This window comes from Zalophus californianus, chromosome 7, assembly GCF_009762305.2.
Source record: "Zalophus californianus isolate mZalCal1 chromosome 7, mZalCal1.pri.v2, whole genome shotgun sequence".
In the NCBI taxonomy this organism is placed as follows: Eukaryota; Metazoa; Chordata; class Mammalia; order Carnivora; family Otariidae; genus Zalophus; species Zalophus californianus.
Window position 1 is genome coordinate 136,403,918 of NC_045601.1, and position 26,574 is coordinate 136,430,491.

Below are 26,574 nucleotides of genomic sequence, written 5' to 3' on the forward strand. Positions count from 1 at the left end.
TAAGTAAATATTTCTAACACATTTCTTATGAAAATCTTCCCCAGAGTAGAAAGCCTAATATTCCCGTTCATATGGGCCCAGAGAATGATAATGAACGAACCCATTTACTTAGGCATGAACATCTCAGCATTAAAACCAGATTTCCAGCATTCATCATTTGCCCCCAAACAGGCCTGTGTCAAATGTGTATTATTAATAAAGTGAGAATTATAGAATGTCTCCCCCCACAAACCAGCATCTGATAATGGCCTAAGATGCTTTCAATATGAAAAATATCTTTTCAAAATTGGAAACATACAAAGAAAGCTCATTTTGAAGTTCTGAATTTGGACTTCAACCAGAAGTTTGGCAAAATAAAAGTCCGTGCAAAATAATTCTGTGCTCAAATTAAGTATAAAAATCAGCAAATGCTGTCCCAACAGGTCTTTTATGGACGACAGAAGAGATCTAGTTAGAAAAAATTTGGTCAAAGAATCCAAAAGAATTCCATACAAAAGAACCATGAAGTTTTTGTAGGCTGCTCTGGGCATGTGTCTCCAAGACTCGATCAATAAACACTGTCTAGTCGCCTCTCAAGGAAGATACAGATACAAATAGAAATGGTTACGTGTGTTTATTTTCAACTTTTAAAAAGGTATGTCAATTTATATGCAAAGTAGGCGTGATTCCTAGCACCAGACAAAAAAGCAGGGTACCTTCTCTATGTTTTACGTTCAGACACTTCCCCCTTCACTTAGGAGTTGTCCAAATCACTTAAATGTATTCTTTGGAATTTCTCTGACTGGCCATGGCGAACCTTTACAAAAAAAGGTTCCCTTCCATTAACACTGGTACCTTCATTATAAGTTAACACTAGAACAAAAAATATTTCATAATTTTTTATTGATGGCATTTATCCCATGGTTTAACATGTTAATTATACTGTAATAAACATGGCTTTAATATTAAACTTTTCCTTATTATCCAAAGTCACCACAGTCCATTTCAGTAAATATAAAAATATATGCTTAATACTTTGTACAATACTGGTTTTTGGTCCAAACAAAACTGGATCAGAAAAGCCAATAAATTCACTTTAAGAATCCCCAATTTTTTTTTAAAGATTTCCAAATGGATTTAGGCAACTTTGAATAATGGGATTTACATAATAAAATCTGAGACAAGACTAAACAAAGAACAAACAAATTTTCTAACACAAAATTAAAATTTCAAGTTCACAGATTTATGTTATGCCAAAAAAGTACAGAAACAAAATTGTATTTACACAAGTTTCATAATAAAATAATGAAAAAGGCAAGACAGGTGATAGGAGAATGAAAATATAGAAATAGCATATAATTATTAAATGGAGAACGCACTAGATCTAGTAAGTCCTTAGCGTGGACCATTCTTTAATCAGGCTTCCTCTATCAGAAAATTTTAGTGCACAGTACACCCAACTCACTCACTTCACACATACACCAGCACAAACTCAGCATAGAAATCACTCACTTCCACATTCTCTAATCTATACAGAATTCCTCCGGTATGACTACAATTCCCACGCGTTCCCCAAGCGCGGACCGGCGCACCGCGCGGCAGACGCGGGCCCGTGCCACGGCAGCCGGGGAGCGGGCTCTGACCCGGGGATGCGCCCGCCGACGCCGCATCAGGGAATAATGTGCTGGATCCTCTTTCTGCTGAAGAATCAGTCACCAATCTAGCTATTTTTTTTTTTTTTTTTTTAAAGGGAGTGGGAGACTCAGGGCAGGGCTTCTGTAAAGAAAAAGGAGGGAGTCCCAGACGTAGAGAAGGCCTCGGGCAGCTCTGGCTTGAGGCGGCCCTCGCCCCGTCCGCTCCGGAAGCCGAGCAGCAGGGCCCCGGCCGCCGCGGAGCGCGGTGTGCGACGCACCGCCGCCTTCATTTGCGGCGCCTGACGGCAGTCTTTATCTTGCGGCCAGAAACGGAAGTTCCAGAAGAAGAGAACACATTTTTCCCGTTTGACCTGTGGAAAATAAAGACTGCATTCCGTGACCAGGTGCCCGGGAGATTTGAGAATCACCACAATCCTACCTGCGACCGGCGTCGGGGGGCATGGGGGGGGGGGGTCGGGGCCGTGGGAGGGGCCGTGGGGGGGCCGTCGGGGCCGTGGGGGGGCATCAGGGGCCGTGGGGGGGCCGTCGGGGCCGTGGGGAGGCCGTCGGGGCCGTGGGGGGGCATCAGGGGCCGTGGGGGGCATCAGGGGCCGTGGGGGGGCATCAGGGGCCGTGGGGGGGCCGTCGGGGCCGTGGGGGCGCATCAGGGGCCGTGGGGGGGCATCAGGGGCCGTGGGGGGGGCCGTCGGGGCCGTGGGGGGGCCATGGGGGGGATCAGGGGCCGTGAGGGAGGCGTGGGGGGCCGTGGGGGGACCGTCGGGGGGCCGTGGGGGGCACCGTAAAAGTGAACTCAGGCCGCCAGCACGCGTGCGCGCCCCACCGGCCGCCGCGCCGAGGCCCCGCTCCTGCACAACTGCGCTGCGGGCAACCGACGCGGGAGAACATCCGGGTCTCGGCGCAGCTACACCGCACCCCTCCGGGACGCAAGAACACCACCGTCGCTCTGCGGCCCGCGCGCGCAGCCCCACCGTGCTGGGGCCCCCGTCCCCACGAGCCGCTGTCTCACCCCACTGTAAACGTCGCCGCAGGCTGCGGAAACGGGAAGCCCGCTGAGCCGGAAGGCTGCGCCGAGGCCGCAGCGGGGCTGGGATTCGCCCTGAACGTGAATACTCCCGACGGGCTGGTGCTCGTGAAGTTGAAATTGGTGGTGCTGCCGCTGCCGAACTGGAAAACCGAACCTGTGGTAGTTAAAGCAGAAAAACTTCACTGCGGGCAAGAGGGCAGTTTTTCTAGTAAGGGCTCTGACCTTTACATACAAAAACGTGGGAAGGATTAAGCTCTCTTATAATCATTTAATATAAAGAAAGAATTTTCTCCACTGACATACACAACATACTTAAAACACCCTTGGACAAGTGACCCAACTTACCCATGACCAAGGAGGAAAGAGCAGAAGAGACTTCCGGTTCAAGGCAGTGGAATCAACACACACATTTAGCGCTTACTTCAAAAATTATCTTAAAATAATAGTAAAGGGATTTTTACAAAGCCGGGGGAGAGAGGAGACAAAAACAAAATGGAGACGCTGGGAGGCTGCCTGGAACCAAGTACTAAGCTAGCAGCAGGGAAAGCACAGACGCAGTTCCATTTACACTAAACATACCCAAAGGCTTGGGTGCCAGGGGCCTCTGGAAGGGAGAATGAAGGTGTGACTATAAAAAACAAAACAAAAAAAACAAACAAAAAAAAAAGGAGGGGGATGGGAGAATGTCTGTATAAGAAGCAGGCACCCAGATCACTCCCATCCCAGTACCAAACAAGATGGTAATTCTCTACCCCAACAGAACAGAACGTCAGTCTCTGCAGGGGTCTCTGGACGAGGGGATCACACACAAAGGCAAGGGCATCCTATCAAAACTAGAAGGGTTAAAAGTTGATGTAATGAGCAGGGAGAGCTGCAGCCTTCCTCCCTGACTCGGCTCCCAGAGCATGCGCAATCAGAAGTAGGAGTACCCTCCAGGCACGACCAGACTGGGAATAACCTCTGGGGAACCTGACCTTCTAGAAGGAAACACCTACTGATACTAACATCCAGGTCCTCCCAAGTAAGCAGGCCCGTCAGGTAAACCTACTGTGAGATTCAAGATCTATGAGCCTATCCATGCACAAAGAATTATCAAGTGGTACTTAGGTGTCCCATGCTCATAAAATTATGAGTTGAACGGGAAAAAATATTTGCAGACCATATATCTGATAAAGAGCTGATATCCAAAATATGTAAATTAACTTCTACAACTTGATAGTCAAAAAAAAACAACCTGATTTAAAAATGGACAAAGGACTTGACCAGACATTTCTCCAAAGATGAACAAACAGGCCGACACACACATGAAAGGACGCTCAACATCACTCATCACTGGGCACATGCAGATCAGAACCACAATGAGGTGCCACCTCACACCTGTTAGAAGGGCTAAAAATCAAAAAGACAAGCGATAACAGGTCGGCGAGCACGTAAAGAAAAGGAACCCTGTGCTCTGTTGGTGGAAATGCAAACTGGTGCAACTAGAAAACAGTATGGAGGCGCCTCAAAAAAATTAAAAATAGAAATACCCTATGATCCAGCAGTCCCATTCTAGGTATTTCTCCAAAAGATTTGAAATCAGGATCTCAAAGAGATATCTGGACTCTTGAGTTCACCGCAGCATTATTTATAACAGCCAAGACGTGGACACAACCTAAATGTCCACTGACAGATGAAGAGATGAAAACAACGTATATATTACACACAATGGAATACTATTCAGCCTTTAAAATGAATCATGCCAAGTGAAATAAGCCAGTCACAGGACAAGTACTGCAGGATTTCTCTTATATGAGAAACCTAAAATAGCCAAACCATAGAAGCATAGAGAAGGGCAGCTGGTGTGTGTGTGTGTGTGTGTGTGTGTGTGTGTGTGTGTGTGTGTGTGTGTGTGTGTGTGTGTGTGTGTGTGTGTGTGTGTGTGTGTGTGTGTGTGTGTGTGTGTGTGTGTGTGTGTGTGTGTGTCTTCATCGGGTATGAAGTGTAGTTACACAAGATGAGGGAGTACTAGCAATTAGTACGACAGGGCGCCTGTAGTTAACAACACTGTATTATACGCTTAATTTGCTGAAAGGATGGATCTCATGTTAATTCTTACAATTAAAAAAAAAACAACTGTGAGTAGATAGCCAAGAAGCACCAAACATTTGAGGAAAGTATTTCATAAGAAACACCAAGACTCAAACAATAATAGAGAAAAGCAATTTGTAGAAAATGGACTAGAACGATAGCTTAAAGGGGAAAAAATGAAAACCCACACCTCATCATTAATATCCTCAAGAGAGCAACAGGTAACAATTCTGAAACAAGAACAGAAGGATATATAAAAAGGACAGATCCGCAGAACAAAAAAGAACATTTGAAATTAGCAAAAGTAAAATCTTGACCAAGGGGAAGTAAAAGATAAATGTAAGAAATCTTCCCAGAAAGGACAAAAAGGAAAAAAGAACAGAAGTTAAAGAGTGAGGCACAAAAATCTTCAAAGAAGTAATTCCAGAAAGTTCCCAAGAATGGACGTTCACAAAAGGACACACTAAATTCCTCACTGTCAGTGGGTAAAAACGGATCCAGATCAAGGAACATCCTCCTGGTAAGTCAGAACACTGGAGGCAAAAGAAAAGATCCAGTGAGATTCCAGAAAGAAGAAATGGGTCCAAAAGCAAAGATCAAGAAAGACTTCCAGAGCAACTCTGAGGGAGCCAGAAAGTCCAGCATGCAGAAATCCTTTCAAAACTATGAAAATTATTTCCAATCTAAATCTGTATTCAACCGAAATCTTACCAAACACAGGCACAGAATAAAGATACTTCCAGAAATGTAAGGTCTCAAAATTCTCTTCCCTGAGGACTTAAGAAACCACTCGAAGATCTGCTCTATCAAAACAAAGGAATAAAAAAGAACAAGACACTGACATCATCCAGGAAAGAGAGGAAGCTAAGGGCAATCCCAAGAGAATGGTAAAAAGTGGTACCAAGACCACAGTTAAATAGCAGGCCTAGAAAGCCTGGTAAAAGGAACAGGTCAGATGATTCTGTGAAAAATTTCCTTCAAGATACTAAATAACAAGCAGGCAATGTATTTGAAAATACTGAGAAGCGATCTCTAAGGAAGGGAGAAGAGCTAAAGTTATAACTAAAGATAGGTACAAAGAAATTATTAACACAGAGAGGGGATCACTGATGCCGGAGAAAACAGAATTCTGTATAGAAAAGAAAAGCACACTATACCACACAGCATCTGCATCCTGGACACACTCATCTGAGCACACAATGGCCACTCGAGGAGGGGAGACAGGAGGAGGGAAATGGCACCTGTGTGAAAAGCTACACTCTGCAATTCACGTGCTGAGAAGAATCAATAAATCTTGATTAAAATGGTTTACATCCCAGCAGAAATTCTGCTCCCTGTACTGACAAAATACTAATATCCAGAATACATAAAAATATTCCTGCACATCAGTAAGCAAAAGTGAAACCACCAAACGGCCAAAAAAAAAAAATCCTTATAGAAACAATTAACAGAAAATGAAATCCAGCAGAATCCAAATATGAGAATCCTCATACACCATAGTAAGATCTGAATGGGCACAATCCATCAGAACAAGCTTGCATTATTTTCTGGAGTATAAGATATGCACGCATACCTTTTAATTTGGCAAGCCCTCTCCTGGGTATAGACCCTAGAAAAATATGCATGTGTGCCCCAAGCACATACACAAGAATAAGCAGAGGTGCATTTCTTTTTTTTTTTTTTTTAGTTTTATTTATTTATTTGACAGAGAGAGACACAGCGAGAGAGGGAACACAAAATTCAGAAACATGCTATCTGCAGACAAGCAGACCCAAGGTACAGACACCAGGAGAGGGAGAAGCAGGCTTCCCGCAGAGCAGGGAGCCCGATGCGAGGCTCGATCCCAGGACCCTGGGATCATGACCTGAGCCGAAGGCAGACGCTTAACAACTGAGCCACCCAGGCGCCCTGCAAAGGTGAATTTCCTAATTGCTAAACACAACTCCAACACATTCATCAACAGTGTATGGATAAATTGTGCTATGTTCATAAACTGATTTACTCTACAGCAGTGAAAATGAACAAACAGTACGCAATAACATGGAGGAACTTTACAAGTAAGAGTAAAAGATGCAAGAATAGAGAGACTGAATACAGTGAGATTTCCATTTATATATAGTTAAAAATAAGGCAAAACGTTATTTTGTCGAGCTTCACGTATCAGCAGTTAACTTTAAATAAAACCCCAGACACATTAGACTAAGGAAAGAGAGGCACGTGAGCAAACAGGGAGCAGGGGGGGGCTGCTGGCGGTGGGCTAGCCACACGTCTGCTCCAACACCACACTGCTCATTTCTGTCCCATGCTTTTCTATAGGAAGTCATATTTTACAGTTAGAAAAGTACACATCCTACAGTTTTGAGGAAATATACCCTCACAGTACAATGTGATTAGCCATATTAAACATACACACACACACACATACACACACACACACACACACACACGAACGTTCGTTTAAAAATGCAAGTCAAGCATCATCAAACAAAGTGTCCTGGGCGCCTGGGCAGTTTTGGCCCAGGAGAGAACTGGAGCGGGGGCATAACCTCCTGAAGTAAATCCAATCACAACGAGGATTAGAAAATGCGGGCTGAAATCTAGGCTGGAGTGCTCCAGAACTCAGATGGGGGGAAATGGGAGTGAATCAGTGCTGCACCTCAAAGAGAAAGAAATAACTACATTTTAATCACATGCTTTAATGACTTAAAGTGCTTTACTGTATGAAAGTTGGGAATGTTGTTTCTAGGGAAGTCCGAGCATTTACTTTTCTATTCCGAGTACAATAGACATTTAAAGAAATAATAAGACAGGGGGCGCCTGGGTGGCTCAGTCAGTTAAGCCTCTGCCCTGGGCTCAGGGATGGAGCCCCAGGTCAGACTCCCTGCTCAGCGGGGAGTCTGCTTCTCCCTCTCCCTCTGCCGCTCCCCCCGCTTGTGTGTGCTCCCTCTCTCTCAAATAAATAAAATCTTAAAAAAAAATAAAATAAAGAAATAAGACATAGGCATGGTTTCAAAATTCAGAAACATGCTATCTGCAGACAAGCAGACCCAAGGTACAGACACCAGGCTACTTGCAGACAAGCAGACCCGAGGTACAGAGCAGAGCACACTCACCGGAACTTGGAGCTGCCGCAGAGCCAAATGCAGACTGCCTGGGCTGCGGTCCGAACGCAGGAGGCTGGCTACTGCTTGACACAGTCCCAAAGGTAGGCGGTGCGGGCTGCGATGCCGCAGAAAACAGCGCTGCTGCCGGGGACAGAGCTCCAAACCCCGGGGGATTAGGCTGGCTGGCACCTTGACTCTGTCCAAATGTCGGAGTTTGGTTAACCCCAAATGCTGGACTGGCAGATGGTGCTGAAGGCCCAGTGCCAAATACAAAGGAGGATCCTAGAGGCCCAGAGAAACATTGGTGTCACTTAATAGCTACCATGAGATAAACCCCAAGAAACATCTATAAACTCAGCAGCAAACTTCAAGCTTCTTTTCGGACATTTACCTTGCTGAACAGATCCCATCAAGGCACGGTATGAATAATATTTAAGAATATAATTCTTTCCATTATTTAGTGAAACCATATAGAATTCACATCAACAAAATGGTCTTTAGCAAGAGTCCCCACCTTCGCAGCCAGATTTTTTCAGGTAGACGGACTGATCTAAGAAGCCCCGCAACCTCTCAGCAGATGATCTACCACACCGCAGAGACCGGCTAGCACTGTCCTCACGTATATGCTACGTACTGGGGACGCGTGTCGGATGAAGAAGTCCCCAGTTTCTGGTTACCTAACAACCTAACATCTCAAAAAGAACACTTGGAAAAACTAAAGATGACACTGAGACTAGAGAAATTCCTCCCAAGAGTTACTTATATTAAACCGAACCCAATATACACATGATTCCACGCAGTGCACGGTTACAACACCCTGCGTAAAGCCGGCCTAGCGGCGCCGGGCCGTTCTCTGGTCACCTGCTACGTTACCTGCAGAGACGCCCAGCCAGCACATGCACGTCTCTCCTCTGTCACCATACCTGCAGAGCTGGATGTGGTCGTAGCTCCGAAGCTGAAGCCAGAGGCCGTGGTGCTGTTGCTGCCGGCTCCCGGCCCAAAGACGAACGGGGTGACGGCCGCACTCGACGTGGTCGCTGGTTTGCTCTCTGGAGAAAACAGCAAAGACTGAGGCGCACCTGATTCGGCCGAGTTCCCGAAGGCAGAGCTGGCCCCGGGGTTGCTGGCCTGTCCAAACACAAAGGCGGGCGCGGGCGCGCTGGAGGCGGTGGGGCTTCGGAACACAGCCCCCGTGGCGGCCGGTGCGCTGCCTGTGGGAGCGCCGCTGCTCAGGAAGGCGAACGCCGGCTTCGCTGCCCCTGGATCTGCAGACATGAACGACAGGACACACAAGACCTCTGAGCGCAAGCAACCACAAAGCACTCTCTGCTACGCTGCAGTCTAGTCATTCGTGAGAACACAGAATACTCACGTCTTGTTAAATACATTCATGTAGCACACGGACATGTTCTATCATATTTTGAGGTGAGCCAATATATCCGTCTTTTCTTTTATGGCATCTTAGATCAGGCAACTTTCAGCATTCAGATTAGTAAGAACAAAAAGTATCCCTCAATCCCACACATCGAACTGGAGCTACGTCTGGATAACTGTTCAGATAGCGGAAGACCGCTCACCTCTCGAGTTTGCGACCGGCGTTAGCAGGTTCCTAGTCCCCCCAACTGCATCACTGGCTGCCCGGTGCAGCCTCCACGTATTCATGTGCAACTCCACACTTAGGACATGGTAAATTTCCACATCTGTGTGCATCTGTTCCCTCTACAGTTACTGTTCCTAGATTGTTGAATTACCATGGCTTTGCAGTTCAGTTTGACGTTAGCGGAGCAAACCTTTTTGTGTGCCTGCCCTTCCCTGCAAAACTGCTGGGGCATTTGCCCTTCCAGGTGCATTTTAACTTGAGCTTAGCTTGTCACACCCCACAAAAGTTCCTCTCTAAACGGAAACGGGAGGCTTCCAGCTCTGGAAGGCGTCAGTCACAGGACAAAAGGCCCGGCCCTGGGAAGACCGTCTGCAGGGCTGTCCTGGCCCTGTGCGGGGACAGAGGGAGCGACCCCGGCAGTGGGCCCAGCGGGTCACATGCAGCAGCGCAATCATTACGCTACACACCTGAAGCTAACGTGATGGGTGTGTCAACCACACTCAACTAGACACAAACCTGAGACGATGCTGGGGGTGCTGGGAGGGAGAATGCGCTCACTCAGGAACAGGTATGAAAAGAGGTCATTTGTCCAGCTATTTCTTGCTGATTTAGAGGAAAGCTACTGGTTTTTATATGGTGAGCCTGAAACCACCCACCTTCCTGAAGACACTTTTTTTTTTTTTAACCGTCCCAGCGATGTCTCAGTTCCAATACTGTCTCTAGACAGGCTGCTCGCAATATGATATGGGCATTAGTGTGATTTACAGAAAGTGGAGCATGTTGGCTCACTTTCAAGTTGGTTAACGGGAGGTTAAGAAAAGTGTAGTGATACCATGATTACATCTGATTAGACCCAACCTTATTTTTTATTCCTTTCCAAATCGTATATAATTTAGTATTTCTTTTTTTTTTTTTTTTTGGTGGATGTTTTGAATGTCCAGACAGACAACGGACAAAAAAACATCCACTGAATTCCATTCTTTTTTTTTTTTAAGGTTAATTTTTCATTTCGTGTTTCCAATGTATTATTCTGAAGTATTCGTGGGTGTTCTATTTTTTTGCCTGTCTGAAAACATCTCTATTTTGAATTCAACTGGATATAAAATTGTAGGATCAAGACCATTTTCACTTTGAGGACACTGCTCTACTGTTTCAAGCACAAACTCAAAGTCTGATGGCAACCAGCTTTCTCTCTCTGAAAGCATTCAGGATTTTGGCTTTGGTGTCCTAAAATCTCACTGGTCTTTGCCAGTGAGTAGGCCATTTCCATTTTTAAGGCCAGGGTCTTTCTCTACACATCGGAAACGGTCTTCTGTCACCACTTTGATATTTCGTCCACCCTGCTCTCATCTGCTATGTGCTCCTCCTGCAATGGCACTTGTGAGCTAGCTGGACTCAGTCTCCCTGCACTTCTGCACCGGGCTCTAGGAAATCCCAGTTCACCTAATCCATCATCTATGTTTTTTCTGCTCCTCAACCCACATAATGATTTTATTTCACCAACCACATTTTTAAGTTTTTTAAATGCTTTCATTTTTCCTTCAGGATATTAGTTTTCATAATTGCCTATTTCAGGGACTAGTTATATTTGTTGTCTATGCTCCTTAAATGCCTGATGACTGGTTATTAGCTCTATTTGTGAATGAAGGCCTGTACATAAAGACTGAGTTAGAAAAGATTTCATGAGCTTACGAAGGCAGGCCTATTCTCCTGAATAGTATGCCAATTCCAATTTTAAGAGCTCAAACGGAAGGGAGAAGCATGGACAGATGCGCAACCCCGTGGGCTTGCCATCAGAGCTGTAGAAAACATCATCAACTCGGGGGTTTGGAGCAGTGAAAACTGAAAATCCTATGTCCTTTCCAGAGAGTTGTTACCGGTCTCTCTCAACTCTGTTCAGTGTAAACCATTCCCTGACCTGCTGCATTTGTCCACAGATCGGAGACGCCTTGTTAAAAAAAAAAAAAAAAAAAAAAAGTTTAATACTTACCAGCCGTAGTATTGGTTGGAGTTCCAAATGTGAAAGTGGCTTTTGTTGGCTGTTCCGATTCCTTCTCAGATGGTTTTGCCATACTGAAACTAAAGGTGGACTTTGAAGAACTCTCATCTTTGGTTTGCTCTGAATTTCCAAAGGAAAACACTGATTGACACTTTGGCTCTTCACTGTCAGCTTTCTTGCCAAACACTAGAGAAGTAGAAGTGACCGGCTCTTGCTGTTTCTCTTCTGTCCTTCCCAACACAAACAATGAGGCAGACGGCAGAGGGGTGGGTTCTATGCTGCCAAAAGTGAACACTCCTTTGGCGGCAGGCATTTCTTCTTTTTTGGCTTCTGACGTCTTACATGTGAAAGGAGCCACTGAAACACTCTTGGTTTCTAGGGTTCCAAAGCTGAAGCTGCTCTTGTTCTCAGAGGTCACTGCGGTGTTGGTAGCAGCAGATGTGGGGTTAATAACACTGGTACCAAAGCTGAAGCCTGCAGATGAAGATTTAGGTGGTTCCTCTTTCTTCTCTTCCTGCCCAAGGTTAGACACCCCAAATTGAAACGGAGCTAACGAAGCTGTAGTACTTAAACCCGAAGGAAGTCCAAACTTAAAATCATTATCATTCTTATTGTCTTTTTTAGCTTCTTCAGGTTTAGACTCAGACGAAACTCCAAACTTAAAATCTCCTATTGGTTTAGGAAATTTGAAGCCCTCACTCATGGAGTTTGGAGACTCAGAATCTGAAGACACTCCTATTTTGAAGCCTCCCTGATCTCCAAACTTAAAATTTCCAGTGCTTGTTAAAGTCTGAGAAGGCCCCGAAGAGGATGGTGGGATACCAAATTTGAAGGATGAGGCTGCAGGGTTCGAAGACGAGGAAGATGTGCCAAAGCCTTCAAAATATAAAAGACACTAAATTAATGTTACCCTCTCAAACAAAATGTACCCCTGAAGAACAGAGAGACAAAGGAATAACTCTGGAGGGGCGCCTGGGTGGCTCAGTCGGTGAAGCGTCTGCCTTTAGCTCAGCTCATGATCCCGGGGTCCTGGGATCGAGCCCCACATCGGGCTCCCTGCTCAGCGGAGAGCCTGCTTCTCCCTCTGCCTGCCGCACCACCTGCTTGTGCTCTCTCAAGTAAGTAAATAAAACCTAAAAAGGAGTAACTCTGGAAAGCCTAACTTGAAGCGTGTCAGCCATGTCCGTGACCATGAAGGAGCAGCCCAATGGTCGGCAGGAGCCCTCCACCTCACTCCTCCCAACTAGCCCCACATGCCGTTTTCAGTCCGTGATACTGGCAGAGATCAAGCAAACCTCATAGAGCAGTGCTGGTGAGGGCTCTAGGACTAAAAGACACTTTATACAGGTAGATGTGTTATATGAGCATACAATTTGTGGAAGGCAACTGTCAGTATTTACTAAAAATCACAAACACATGTATCCTTTGACCCAGCAATTCTACAGCTAAGTCTTTATATTTGTTTTATTTATTTATTTAATTTTTTAAAGAAAAGCAGACAGCCACAGGTAGTCATCTGGATACATCTGGAGTCTTGCAAGTTTGACTACCCTCCGTTCTCCTACGAATGGACCTTGAGAGCTTGTCTGGAGGTTCCAGCAGGGGAGCGCAGCTACTCGTACACCCCTGACCGGAGGAGGGCCCTCCTCTGCCTGGGAAGGCCGTCCTCTTTGACCAGAGCCCGCAGCTTCAGGAGGGACATACGTGGAGCCGTGAGCGAGGAAGGGGACACCGCCTGGCCAGCCAGATCAGGGTAATCCGTCCTGGTGACCAGGGGGGTGAGAGAGGTCACAGCCAGATCGCCCTCACACCCTAAGTCTTTATTTTACTATAAAGTAAAATAAAAGTAAAAAGTATTTTACTCTAAAGTAAAATAAAATAAAAAAACGTTATTTTAAAGATAAACTCACAGACATGCAAAATGCCATATGCAATCCCAAGCAGCTGTGAACAAAGATGTGTCCAAGCAAGCCATGGTAAAATCAAGGGGGCAAAAAGGCAGTAGGATATACAACATTTTCTAATAAAATAGAGGGAAACAAGAATATACAGGTAAGAGTATATTTGCTTATCATGTTCATAAAAAAATAACTCTAAGTTCTAAGAAACTAACCACAGTTCTTCCCTCTGGTGGGGGAGGAAGGATGGAAAATGAACCAGTGGGGACAAGAGATAGACTTTTCACTATGAATGCTGTCATAATTAGAGTTTGAAATCTTGTGAATAAAGTTCATTATCAAACACTAAAAAAAAAATCTTTAGCATCAAAGTACCAGAAGAACTGCGTGAGCAGAAGCAGTACTTAGAAAGACAAACAATACTATGTTGACAAGATCAAAGTCTTGGTTTCATAATGCTTTTCTGTAGCTGAGTAAACTAGAAATGAACAGGCATCACTGGAGTGCTGAGATATTTGTCCATTACCCTGCTTACCCACGTAGAAAGACAAATGATAGCCATGCTTTAAAAGCCCGCTTACCTTCAAATTTCCCCCCTTTAATGATGACCCATTCCTTTCTTTCCCTAAGAAACATAACAAAAATTATCAGAATCTCAGGAGCAAGCAGTACTCCACATGGTCTGTAAATACCTTAAGTGATATTAGACAGAAAGCTAAAACTGAAGGGGCTAAAGACAATTAACTCGTTACCACCTCTGCCTCAAAGGCTCAGATTTGAAGGTATGGTGATTATAGCACAACAGGGAGAGAACACGGAAGAAGGATCACAAGGTCAACAGCTACACAACGACCTCAAATGGACTGGAAAATAGTGATCTAAGACACCCAAATGCAGTGTTTGGGGTCTTATTTATTTATTTATTGTATCTATTTGAGACAGAGATCGAGCATGAGCGCCTGGAGGGAGGGGCAGAGAGGCGGGGGGGGGGGACAGAGGGAGGGAGAATCTCAAGCAAACTCCACGTTGAGTGCGGAGCCCAACATGGGGCTAGATCTCACCACCCTGAGCGAAACCACGAGTCAGACACTCAACCGACTGAGCCACCCAGACACGCCCCAAATGCAGTGTTTTTCAAACCAGTTGTGTCCCTTTAGCCATGTAATTAATTTAGTGGGTTGCAACCAGCATTTTTCTTCTAAAACGAAAAACAACAGAAATAGGGTAACTTAAACATACTAAAAAGTATTGGTTTGTGATACTTTTTGTTCAATCATATAGACAAATACCCTGTGCATGTGATAGGTCACAATGCAAAAGTTTACTGATTGGTTTCCAGTCAAAAGAGTCTGAAAGCCACTAGTCTAAGATATGGTTACAAGCTGATAAAGCTCGGCATTCTTTCTTTAGTGCCCTCACGGTCTGACCTTTCCGACCTCCTCCCTTACCGATTAAAATCTTTCTCACCTCTCCCTGTTCCTTCAGATCTAAAATTTCTGCTCTTTCCCAGCTTGATCAACCTTTTGACAGAAATGTACCTCATATGAAATACTAAGTCATAAAGGACTATGGAGACTTGGAAAATCTGGCCTCCAGCGACAGTTTGGCAAAAATTGTTTTTAGAGATTCTTCCTTTGTATTTACGAAACAAAATTATCAAGAGAGTTCTTTTTCTGGGACATTCTCTGGGAAAGCAAAGCCCAGATCTAGCTTACTTACAATAAGGTTCTCAGGGCGTAAATTCCCACTCAGATTAAGAGGAAATTCATCTAGATGCCAAAGGTTTGTTAACAGTTAGAAACAAGTATCTGCAACTCTCTCAGACTCAACACAAGAGAGAACAGTCCCTTGCCAGCTGCAAGAAGAAGAAAAAAAAAAAACCTCACTGCTGACCAGGAAATCACCCATCTTTACAGTAACTCAGATGTGAGCTAACGGTGTCCAGAACGAGATCTCATTTTATGTGAATTTTCAATAGAGAATGAACAATTTAAAAACTGAAGCTGTTTATTTATACAACTGAGTATTTCACTTTAAAACGGCAGTACAAGGAGGCACTGCCCCGATGCCTTACCTTTAAACTCAGATTCTGTGCCTGGCTTTGCGCTTTCACACGCCACACATTTGGCAGCGTCTGCTTTATTCTGTACCAGGCACACGTCACAGTCCCAGCTGCCCTCGGGTTTCTTGAACTTATCTAACCCCAGGCAGCTTCCAGAAGACAGAGAGACGGGGACAGTGCTGCTACCTGAAGCAGGTACCGGACTTCCTAAAAAACAGCAAGGAAACACGTACAAATTCTAATTCACATTATGTCAATATCTTAAGGCATCACTAAGTCTAAACATTCAATTAGTGTTTCCTATTAAGACAGATAAAGTGCCAGAAATATCAACTTTACACTGTTAAGAACAGTATAAAAAGCTCAGATTTCTTTTAATCTTACAAACAAGCAGCTCACACTCACCTTGCCTAGTGATGAGCTCTCTCTTAACCCGAAGTTTGAATAATCATGGTTTAAAAAAAAAAAAACACATGCTCAGAAATCAGAGACTAAAAGACTAAAACGTTCTTAAGAATCTTTATCAAATCTCTTCAAACAGCACAGCATTTTAAAATCCAAGATATAAATTGTAGGCAATATCCTAACACATAAAATACATAGCCACAGACCACGTTAATTGCAAGATTTCAAAGCCCAGCTCTGCCTTTGAAATGATCATTTTTGCACAAAAGTTCATGGCAGTGGTTAACAGACATTTATTAAGCACCATAATATACCATGGTTCTAAGGACGTAAAGATGAATGAAATGCTGCTTAACTTCTAAAAGTGCTAACGGTCTAAAAAGGGGGAAAGTAAAACATAAATGCATAATAGCACCATCACCAAGATGGAAAGTGATAAATGAGAATAGAAGGAAGAGCTGACTGTGGGGCAGGAGAACGGATTCACAGAGGTGCCATTTAAATCTGCCAAGTTTGTGGGGAGCAGAGGGGGCACGGGAAGGACGGCTCCACGAAGCCATCACGAAGTGAGTGTGTGACGAGGGGAGCCATTCGTTCCGGCATCCCCACCCGCTGGCACCTGTTGCCTCTCCCAGCCACCTGGTGTCTGTTCTACCATTAGGTTCTCCTCCAACTTGCCAAGAAAATTACTCCCTGAGGCTCCATCTTCGTTCCACTGTCCTCACAAGTCTCACCACCAACAAAACCGCTTCCTGAGCCGTAACTGCGGCCCGCAGCTCTGCGCTCTCCTCCCCAGCCGGTCAGCGTGGCTACATGCCGCCTCCTCCCTCACATGTTCTCCTAGCAGTTTCGTTCCCTTTTTCTGAGCCTCCTACTGCTACCCTGTGTCAAGTGGCCCTCAGCTCTTGCTGGATTAACAGTCTTCTCACTGAGACCTCCACTCTTGTTCCCCGAAGTCCATTCTTCTAAGCAGCAACCAGTGCCACATAGTTTTGGGTTTTCCTCTCTGGTTCCTCCTTTACAAGATTAACTGTTCCAAAGTTTCATTCCTGCCACTCCCTGAAGTTAACAGAGCTCAGTCTTAGGCCATCTCCTCTATTCCCACGACTCCCTCACTTTACATCGCCTCTACTCCCATGCCTTATTTGAAAACTATAGCCTAATGATGCCCAAATTTGTATTTCCAGCCCAGAGAGCCCATTACAGGATATCCAAAGGCCTCGCATGTATGTGTCAACTTCACAGCTTCAAATCCACAGGGAGTCAACTGTACATTATTCAACATCCTGATTTGACTCCATTAGTATCCGAAGCCATTACCTTTGCCCACAGTACTACTGATACAATTTCCTCATCTGTCCTCTGGTCTCCCTTCAACTTTTGCTATCTTCAAATCTACCCTCCAAAAAGCCACCAAGCAATTTGTCAAACATACAAATTGTACTGTATCACTCCTCTGCTTAAAATAATGGTTGATCATTTACAGGATGAAGTCAGATTTCTTTAATAAATGTATGAGCTTCCTTTATTTGTGGCTAACAATTTACTCCCTAACTTTTCTTCTAATCAACTCAGAAGTAATTCTAGCTTCTTGTATGATCAAAAACTTGCTTTTTGGGGGGGGAGGGGGGTGAATGCCAGATGGAAAAAGAAAAGTTATTTCAGAATGAAGATTCTGAAATCTTATTCTTGTGGAGATGTCCAGGAAGAACTAGGAATATGGCTCACCCCTTGTGTTCAGACATAGAGTATACGGCTAACAAATCAAGAACTTTCCATTGCAGACCTAAAACTACATATCCATGAATAATGCAATAAAAAAGGAAGTATAATTCCCAGGGTATTCATAAAAGGTTTTATTTAGCACCCCTATTACCATATATCTATACCAAATAATTCTATAATATTATTACAAAAACAGCAAAGAGTCATTTCCAGTTGTGAATCTCAGTAACTTTTTCAAATTTGAACAGAGAAACAGGAAAAACTCAAACCCGAGTCCATTTTTCTCACTGCCAGGTTAGAATTTTTTCATTAACGATTCAGTAATTTACTATGATGGCAATATCTCCGGCAGAGAGCACATAGGTATCACCATTAATATTCGGCCATAGCCTTTTCATAAGGCAGTACTGTCTACCCCTTAGTGAAACCTTCTCTGGAAATGACCATGTGCCATCCTCATTTCTAAGAGGAAAAGAGACGAAGTGGTATCTCGTTCTGGAGAAGTCTGAGAAAAACTGTCCCTTCTAAGTTCTTTCAGCATCTGTAGTAGTCAACTTTGAAAATGATCGTGAAGATCAAGAAGTTTCTATTGATAAAAATGTATGTCAAGAAAGAGGTGCAACTATATATTGGGCTGTTTAATGCACCGCCTCAGATAACATGGAGATCCAGCCCCAGGCAAGTCATTTTTACCTCAAGACGGCTTAGAAAAATTAAGATGTATGAGGAAATGCTCATCCTGCCATATTACATTGAGGTGGTTCTTAGCAGACAATAAATTTAAATGTCCTACTAAAATAATGAAAAAAATTTTCCCAAAGAGCCATACACGTACCTGGTTTCTCAGACACACAGGACACACATTTACTGTCTTCTCCATTATTAAAAACACAGCACACTGGACACTCCCAAGATCCCACGGGCCTTTTAAACTGATCTGCAAACCCTAAGGCGGCCGTGGTCACAGTGCAGGTGGCAGATGAAGCAGCCACAGTCACAGCGCTCTCTGAAGCCGCGGGCAACGTAAGGACTCGCTTAACACCAGTCCCAGGCTTCGGGGTTTCACAAGCCACGCATTTTATCGCCTCGGGTTTATTCTGCACTAAGCAGGTATCACAATCCCAAGTGCCTACTGCTGGTTTAAATTTGTCTCCGAAACCTGTCCCTGACACGGGAAGAGTTGATTTGTCACTTTTACTTGGTGCTCCAATTGCAGTTTGTTTAGCAGTCTCTTTTGGCGGCAATTTTGTTGCTTGACAGGCTACGCACTTGCTGTCTGTAACTTTGTTCTGGAGTAGACAAGTATCGCACTGCCACGATGGTCTGGCTTTTAAACTTTCCCCAAACCCGATGCCACTAGAAGAAAAGCTACTTATTGCTGGTCTTGTATAAACGACTGGGCTTGTGGTGGTAGGCTGAGAAGCAAGAGAATCTGCCTTTGGTGACGTGAAACCTATAATGAGGGAAAGAGGAGAGTGTAAACAAAAAAAAAGTAAGGGAAGCTTTCTAATCAGAACATGAACTGAAATGCTATTACTGGGAGAGCACATACTTATACACATTTATGCGGTTACTAAAATCCAATGTGGACTACTTATAAATAGAGTTTTGGGTTTTTTTTACCTAAGCAGTATTTATTAATCACATAATTAATAAGTGACACTTTGGTCCTTGTTAAAATTCTACAAAAGAGGTTTTGTTTATAGTACATTACCTTCTCCCTCTAGGAATTTCTACTTACTGTAATTCACCCACTATCTAATTTGAGGCTTTAACTGGTAGTAACTTACCGACATACACCACCGCCACCCGTGTTTGCCACACTCTGCCTCGCCGCAGCCCCAATGTGCAGTATGTTCACAGCCTTCCTCCCTCGACTATTTTTTCTTTCAGGTGTTCCCTTGGCTAAGCCAAATGTCTTCAACATCTATAATCTTTCAATTTTGTCCAGTTATAATCCACTATTGTGGTACCCTCTACTTTCAGTAAAAATCAGCAGAGCTGCATAGGTATGCAATATTGGACAGATATCCTTCCCAAAGTACAGTGGGAGTTGTAAGGACTGGTTTTAATTATACAAAGCTCATACAGAACTTTAAAACAGTAATGGTTCAATGAGAAATATGATGAAAAATTCCAACAGAGATGAACCAAACCATCTGGTAAGGCCTAGAAATACAGAAAGGAAGACCCAGTCTACCCTAGTGGAGGATGAGCTCATGCTACTCAAAGATGCCCATGGAACGTTACCAAACCCTAATTCAAAAAAACTGCCTCAAGTAGTTCTCCAATATAATCACAGAACCTTTCACATTGTAAATATACTTTTTGTAACCACCAAAGGTGTACTTAAGACAATTAAGGTATTCACACAGAATCATGGAATAACAGGAGTTGAAAAAAATCTTTGTACTACCAAAACTGCTGTCACTGAATTCAATCGATTCACTCCAACTTTACTCGTGGGAATAACCTTCCAATCCTTTACTTTGGACCAAGTAACCTTTGTTTTACATATACCAACAAACTCAGTGACCTGTTTTTCCAGCTTTTAACACAAAAGGAAAATAAAATTGGAGGGTAAGAAGATACAGAAGACTGTATTTAGAGATTTTCTAGGCTACAATTAATCCAACCTCGAGCTAGTTTTATTTTTAGCAAAAAGGCAAAACCTACATACTTCAGTTACTCCCACTGGTCTAAAATGTACTATCTTTTTAATGATTAATTTGAGTCACTAAGTTTGGTGCAATTTTAACAGTAACCATCTTAAGGTGTTACAGATTTCTTTTCCTTCCCCTTTCGCAGGTTTTCCTAATTTTCCCCAAAAGAACATAGGATTCCTCCGAATTCTTGCTATTTAAAGAAAATTGAAAGGGAGGAGACCTGGGCATCATGAATGCAGAGTATAACTTAAATGAAGATCAACTGTAGGAATGCGATGCCTCTCTACGACTCAGTTAATTCTAGCCCAGGCACTCTGGAGCTCTGCCCCAAGTGTGCCAAATTGTCTAAGTTACTGGGACTCCTGGAGGCAGTATACTCATCTCTAAAATGAGAAAGCCAGACCAAAGAAACCCAATCCTCCTAAATCTTGTTGTAGAAGCCAACCTTGTCTGGAAATTCTTACTCAATTAGACATGAACATGTCTATCTGCTCAATAAATCTAAATTCTCTCTGAGCAACCATATCACCTTATAAACATTTTTACGGTCCTATAGCAGACATCACAATTGCATTGTGGCTGTCCTCCGATTTTCAAACTGAAATCTTACTCCTATTTGTGTACCTCCAGTCACTGCCTTCAAGTTACTTCTATGAGCTCTCAAACCTTGTTTCAAGCGAGCACTGTCCCTTGCACATGCCTATGTTACAATCGGCAAATGTTTTCTTTCTTTCATTGCTCAGAAAGAACTGGGCAATGACCTGAGAACAAAGCAGTTCAACATTCTCATCAGAGAAAGCTATGTCCAAGTATATCATCAGGTTTCTTTACATTTTTCTTTTCCAAACTGGCCTATCTCTACTAAAAAGCAACTCATTTTCTCCTTCTACACTTCCTTCTTTTTCTCCTGCTATACTTGCCTCTTAAGAGATTTCATATTAGGACAGTCCTTGAATTCCAAAGAAGGAGAGTTTCTAAGATATTTACTCCAAAAGAATTACATCTGACTATGTCTATTTTCAAGCGAATGCCCTATCAAACTAGCCATAATTTTCTAAAAACCTAAAGTATACCACAGACAACATTAAAATAGGGCCACAAATTTGTAATTAAGATTTTAGAGTATTTTCGAAGGCAGCTGTTTCTTACCGGGGCTTTTGAGAACATCTAGGACACTTCCTTCTTTCAGGGTTTTTGCAGGTCTAACAGGGCCCTCACAATCTTCATCTGGCTTCTTCTTACAGCTTGTACTATTCACTGCACTGATATCTTGAGCTGCAATTTTTTTTAATTGTAAAAGACATGCCAAGAAAAAGCATTGGAGTTAAATGTATGAAAAAGATCTTTCAAAGCCAATTTGGACCAACTTTTAAAATATCATGAAAGTCACTGTAATTCAAAGATAATGAACAAATTTACTTAAAAGTACAGGGTTAACCATTATAAGTAGAGATACTATTCCCCATTCTGTACACTGTACATTTTTCTCCTCCAAAAGGGCAAAAAGTATAAACTATAATTGTTACCCAATGAATTAACTGGTAATTGAGGAAATCAGACTGAAACACTGGAGAGGAGATGGCAACTGGAGCAAGCTCACAAACCGCATGAAATGTGTTTCTGATTACACAACAATTTACAATATTCATCAAAAAAACCTTAACAATAAATTCCCAACTAAGCCAGTTACTTCATTTCTAGAAATTCATCCTATTATTGAAAGTATCCTTCAGTTTTCAGATGCCTGAGTGGCTCAGTTGGTTAAGCGGCTGCCTTCAGCTCAGGTCATGATCCCAGAGTCCTGGAATCAAGTCCCGCATCCGGCTCTCTGCTCAGCAGGGAGTCTGCTTCTCCCTCTGCCTCTTCCCTCTGCTCATGTTCTCGCTCTCTCAAATAAATAAATAAAATCTTTTTTAAAAAAAGAAAAGAAAGTATCCTTCAGTTTTCATACTGAAAACCTGGATGATAGATGCTCACTAAGGGACTGACAACATCAATCAGAGAACCCATACTGTGCAGCCACAAAAATCATCCTTAAATGCAGAGTTACAGGTAAAGACTTTAGAAAGTCCAGAAGACTGTGAATAATACATCAAAAGAGTAATGGTAGCTGCTAGTGATGACTGCTACTTATTGCTGCTTCTTTTTAGGTTTCCTAAACTTTCCAAGATAAACATATCCTTATACTTAAAATAAGAAATCTATATTTTGAGTATGATAATAGCTGTGTGGTTCCATTTCTAAACGAGAAGGTTTTTACAGATGAAGTAAATTCAATACAACCTAACAGGTATGTTTCTATGCATGGGAGGGGAAGGGGGAATGAGAGAAAGGGAAATAAAATTGGTCATCAAATGCTAAGCATTGGGGCGCCTGGGTGGCTCAGTCGTTAAGCGTCTGCCTTCAGCTCAGGTCATGATCCCAGGGTCCTGGGATCGAGCCCCGCATCAGGCTCCCTGCTCAGTGGAAAGCCTGCTTCTCCCTCTCCCATGCCCTGCTTGTGTTCCCTCTCTCGTTATGTCTCTGTAAACTAAATAAAATCTTTAAAAATAAATAAATAAAATAAAATAATATAAAATGCTAATAAAATATAAAATGCTAAGCACTGGGTAAAGAGTACATGGGAATTCAGTGTACTATTTCTGAAAATGTTTGAAATTTTCCATAATAAAATATAAATAACCAGGTTTTTCTGGAATGTTTGCCAATTTAAAAGGAGTGGGTCAAGTAGTTTCAAAAAAATCCTATCTACCCCCACATCTCATGTCATAAACAAAAATTAACCCAAAATGGATCAACGATCTAAAACGTGAGAACTGGGGCGTCGGGGTGGCTCAGTCGTTAAGCGTCTGCCTTCAGCTCAGGTCATGATCCCAGGGTCCTGGGATCAAGGCCCGCATCAGGCTCCCTGCTCAGTGGGAAGCCTGCTTCTCCCTCTCCCACTCCCCCTGCTGTGTTCCTTCTCTCATTGTGTCTCTGTCAAATAAATAAATAAAATCTTTAAAAAAAAAAAAAAGTGAGAACTAAAACCATAAAACTCTTAGAAAACCGAGAAGGTATATTTTCATGACCATGGATTTAGCAATGAATTCTTAAGATATGACATCAAAAGCATAAGCAAAGAAAAAAACTGAATACTACCACATTAAAAAACTTTGTGAATCTAAGGACATTATCAAAAAAGCAAAGACACTCTACTGAATGAGAGAAATTATTTGCAAATCATATATCTGATAAGGATCTAGTATCCACACTACATAAAAATGCTTACATCTCAGCAACAGAAAGATAAACCAACTTAAAAATGGGCAAAGGACTTGAATACACATTTCTCCCAAGATAAAAGACCAAGAAGCACATGAAAATATGCTTGACACCATTAGTCATTAGAGAAATGCAAATCAAAACCACAATGGAAGCATCACTTCATACCCAGTAGGATGGCTATAAACAAAAAATGAAAAATAAGCATGGTGAGAATGTGGAGAAATTAGAATCCTCATACACTGCTAGTGGGAGTGTAAAAGGAGTCAGAGGCTGAGAAAAACAGCTTTGTGGTTCCTCAAAAAATTAGAGGTACATAGAACTACCATTTGACTATTTCTAGGTATATATCCCAGAGCACTGAAACTAGTATTCGAACAAATACATGTAAGCGAATATTCATACCAGCACTATGCACAACAGTGAAAAGCTGCAAACAGCCCAAATGTCTGTAAATGGACGAAGAGAAAAACTACCGCATATCCATACAATGGAATGTTATTCAGCCATAAAAGGAGTGAAGTACTGAGGCGCCTAGCTGGCTCAGTCGGTAGAGCATGGAACTCTTAAACTCAAGATCATGAGTTTAAGCCCCATGTTGGGCATGGAGCCTACTTAAAATAAGAAACAAATAGTAAATTTTTTAAAAATAAAGAAAAAAAAGGCAGCAAAGTACTGATACATACTGTAACATGCATGAACCTTGAAAACAGTAAGTAAAAGAAGCTAGATACAAAAAGTCACATTGTATGATTCCAGAATAGGTACACGCACAGAAACAAAACACTGACTGGTGGTTGCCAGGACCTGGGGGAAGAGAAATGCGGAAGGACTGTCTAGGAGATATACGTCTCCTCTGCAGGAAGGGGGATAGAACTGTTTTGGAACTAAACACCACTGAGTTTGTTCCCTTTAAAATGGTTCATTTTGCCTTACATCAATTTCATCTCGGTAACAAAAATATACAAGAAACAAAACACTGTGCCTACCTCTTATACTAACTGTGTCAAAACAAAACATATGTGGGACACCTGGGTGGCTCAGTCAGTTAAGCATCTGCCTTTGGCTCAGGTCATGATCCCAGAGTCCTGGGTTCGAGTCCCACATCGGGCTCCCTGCTCAGAGGGGAACCTGCTTCTCTCTCCTTGCTTGTGCTCTCTGCCGCTCTCTCTCTCTCTCTCTCAAATAAATAAATAAAGTCTTTAAAAAAAAAAGGCAAAATAAAACATACGCTTGTAGCACTTTGTCATGGTCTATCCTCCTTTAGAATCAAAACTGACATGCTTTTAGTAAGTAACTTAAGGTAAATTTTAAAGATACCCTGCAGTGTACTCAAATTGATGGAAAAAGAAGATAATGGAAAAATTAGCTCCTGCCACCAAGTAATTAATCATGACTTACACATTTTCAATCAGCTTCTTAACGACACAAGTGGTGAGACTCATTCCCACAATTCTATGTATGCCACTCCTAAAAAATGCCTTAAAAATCTGGATAATATCCACAGATGTGATGAACACAAAAGTTTTAACAAATTACTGCTCATCCAGTTCCCATTAGTAATGCATTAGTAAAAACTGGGAAGGATTTTCATGCCTTTCTTCATAACCAGGCATGAAAATGGTAATTGGCAAAAGCTTATTCCTCTATGAATTCATAGTAACATTAAAGAAAAAAAAATCTTGTGATAAAAAGTACACCTGAAATGTGCTTGTTACTTCTTTCTCTTACATAAGGCTGTTTTAATCAATAAAAAACAGGACTACAAACATACCAAATTCTTATTTTGTGCCACTCTCATAATCTATGCTCTTATCTTCTGGCTCAACCAAAGCTAGAACATCTAGCTTCTAGGTCCTAGCTCTTTGGTTTTTGTTGTTGTTTTTTATTCTATCCTTTGAGGGAGGTTCTAGCTTTTTGGGGGGCGGGGGGAGTGGGTTGTAGTGTTTTGTTTTGTTAATTCCAAAACTGAGATTGAAAAAACAAAACAAAACAAAACAAAAACCCACAAAACTGAAATAGTCAGACACTTCTGGATAGGGCAAAAGAACTTAACTGATATCTCAGCCTATAAAACCCCACTCCCACCCACACCCCCCACACCTCAATAGACACTGCTGTCAATCCATGATACCCAGGTCACCCCATTTAAAATCACTCAATGTCTTCCTACTACATTCAGATTAAAATCCAATTCTTTAGTGCAACATTCAAGAATTTTTAGAATTTAAAGCTACTTTTTAACTTCATGACAAATTACCTACAGATCTCAAAGAATATCATGCTTTTTTCTCTAATTCCTGTACCCTTGCATTTGCTGTTTATCTTTTGAGTAAAATGCCCTTGCTCAAAAATTCCTGACCTGAGTAACTTAGCCCAGATGATTCTCTACTTCCTAAACAAAAAACACTTGAAAGAAAACCACCACTATCAGAACAAAATGCTAGGATTTAATTATCTGATGACTCCTTTCTTTCCCTCAATTACACCCATTCCTTGAGTTCAGAAATTATGTATCACTATCGGCAGAGGCCAGCATAACCCTTACACATAAAAATGTTTGTGAACTGAACACTAAACCTAGAGATGGAGTCCACAGCAATTATAACTTCACCTCAATAACAATGTAGACAACCCTTCAATTTCTTATGAGATTTCATTTATAACAAGCTCACTTTATTTTAATTAAACAAAGATGACGGATATATGTGCTGCCATGACTATCCCTGTCATAATGAAATTGTAACATTTCCATTTAGTGAGCTAAGTACTTCTGAGAAGAGAGACTAAAAATACTGTCAAGGATTTATATTAGCTCCTATTTGCTTTTTAGAGCTAATTTCATTCAAATAAGAGCATTTACAAGAATTGCTAAAGATTAAAGAATGTGAAATACTAATCTAATGTAATGCAACTATTTTTATGTAAAAACTTGTGAGAAATTTTCACTTACCTGAACTACTACTTGTAATTGGTTCTGAAATACTACTACAGCCAGAAAGTTCTGCTGTTTTTGCAACAGGCACACTGAATGTAAATCCAATCTGTAAAGAAAAAAAATGTATCCTTTAAGAGTCTATTTAGTTTTAAATGAATATCAAATAGTTTTTTCCTATTCCAAGT

General features: G+C 42.3%; 1 protein-coding gene across 5 annotated transcripts in view; it reads right to left on the reverse strand.

The window, feature by feature from the left end:
* Window positions 1-603: 603 nt before the first annotated feature.
* The window catches only part of NUP153 (nucleoporin 153), a 77,308-nt gene continuing 51,337 nt past the window's right edge, over window positions 604-26,574 (reverse strand). For all 5 annotated transcript variants that reach the window (XM_027601133.2, XM_027601134.2, XM_027601137.2 and 2 more), the window contains 9 exons: window positions 26,405-26,495; window positions 21,337-21,462; window positions 18,357-18,974; window positions 15,404-15,598; window positions 11,423-12,307; window positions 8,756-9,097; window positions 7,842-8,114; window positions 2,641-2,812; window positions 604-1,984 (listed from right to left, as the gene is read on the reverse strand). In XM_027601133.2, coding sequence (XP_027456934.2) covers window positions 1,900-1,984; window positions 2,641-2,812; window positions 7,842-8,114; window positions 8,756-9,097; window positions 11,423-12,307; window positions 15,404-15,598; window positions 18,357-18,974; window positions 21,337-21,462; window positions 26,405-26,495 — 2,787 coding nt within the window. In that variant the 3' untranslated portion in view covers window positions 604-1,899. The remainder of the gene's footprint in view (window positions 1,985-2,640; window positions 2,813-7,841; window positions 8,115-8,755; window positions 9,098-11,422; window positions 12,308-15,403; window positions 15,599-18,356; window positions 18,975-21,336; window positions 21,463-26,404; window positions 26,496-26,574) is intronic.